Source organism: Rhagoletis pomonella, unplaced genomic scaffold (genome assembly GCF_013731165.1).
Source record: "Rhagoletis pomonella isolate Grant_MI unplaced genomic scaffold, Rhpom_1.0 Rhpom_scaffold_00001, whole genome shotgun sequence".
Classification (NCBI taxonomy): Eukaryota; Metazoa; Arthropoda; class Insecta; order Diptera; family Tephritidae; genus Rhagoletis; species Rhagoletis pomonella.
Window position 1 is genome coordinate 12,087,108 of NW_023458555.1, and position 1,463 is coordinate 12,088,570.

The following is a 1,463-nucleotide window of genomic DNA, read 5'->3' on the forward strand; positions in this document are numbered from 1 at the left end:
GAAGCCTGACCCATTAATAACTGAAAATGGGCGGCAATCTTCAACGATCCATGCTGTAAATGTGTCGATAGCTTTTTTGCTTATCGTCTGCTGTGACAGTTCTTAAAACTTTTGGCAGTAACGACGCTTTGATCGAGCACAAAACACTCAAACCTCGACATTATTTGAGCTTGCGGTGATTGCGGGTGGCGGTAGACTTCGTCACTAAGTATTATTGAGTTTGAGTGGTACGGTAAATAAATGTCGTTGCGGTGTAAAATGCGATACACCGCAACTTATCTCTGATGCCCACCTTTCAAAATTCTCTCTCTGCGATAACTGTTCCGTATTATATGAAATTGACAGTTCGCAGTAAACTTCATCGTCCTCGACTGGGGTTCATCTTTCCCGTAATTTAAGCACTTTCTGGGCATCGGTCACTACATCATCGTTCTTGTTCCTACACGAATTTGTGGCGAGCAACTCGTTCAGCAGGCTAAACAAAATTTTTCAATGACGTAATCTCTCTGCTACCACAAATCAGGCATATAGTTTGAACAACCCCAAGTTTTTCTTGACTTGTCACTTGATCACATCTCTTGGATGGCGATGATGTCTCCACATAGTCTTTCCAAGGGTATCAGACATTTCAGTTGTATATGTACCTTTAAAGCATTATTCTTTAAACCTTTTCCGCAATTGTCAATGGAAGAGGATCACATACATATGTGACTTTATTTTCGTTTTCATAGGCAGTTTGTTTCACGACGTGGTGGGTCCCAAACCAGATACTGGACTCATACAACATATGCATTGCATTTATAACGAGAGCCGCGTGCTCCTACAAGGCAGCCGCTGCAAACTTCAGTGATCCCTTAAACTGAATAAGTCGAAGTGGTCACACCAAAGATCTCTCACTCTATCGCGAGCCAAAGTTCCACACGCCTTGGTTAACGCATCTCACTTATGGGTTGCTCCCGAAATGCCTAGTGTGCAGGACGAATTATAGCCAAGCAAATGTAACTGCATACTCAGCGGACCTAGTGTACCCTACGTATTGTTTTTGAGAGACGCTCCATGGGGCAAATTCGATTAAAATACTACAGAGAACTATATTTTCATCCTTTTCCAGGCACTAAAACGGTTGGCTACAATCGCATGCGTTTCTTATTAAACTCTTTGGCCGACATAAATAGTCAACTACAGGCCCTAGGCGACACTGGTGGCGATTTGGGTAAACTGTATCTGTTTCAAGGCAACCCTACGGCTATTTTTCGACGCTTGAATGAGCACTATCAGCTGAATAAGATCTGTTTCGAACAAGATTGTGAACCAATTTGGAATCGGCGTGATGACTCGGTGCGCGCCTTGTGCAGCGAACTAGGCATTGAGGCTGTGGAAAAGGTCTCACATACGCTATGGGACCCGCGCACCGTTATTAGTACGAATGGTGGAATACCACCGCTAACATACCAGATGTTTTT

At 43.5% G+C, this 1,463-nt stretch overlaps 1 protein-coding gene across 1 annotated transcript in view; it reads left to right on the forward strand.

The window, feature by feature from the left end:
- Positions 1–1,041: 1,041 nt before the first annotated feature.
- The window catches only part of LOC118746996 (cryptochrome-1-like), a 556-nt gene continuing 134 nt past the window's right edge, over positions 1,042–1,463 (forward strand). Inside the window, exon 1 of the mRNA XM_036481341.1 lies at positions 1,042–1,457. Coding sequence (XP_036337234.1) covers positions 1,057–1,457 — 401 coding nt within the window. The 5' untranslated portion in view covers positions 1,042–1,056. The remainder of the gene's footprint in view (positions 1,458–1,463) is intronic.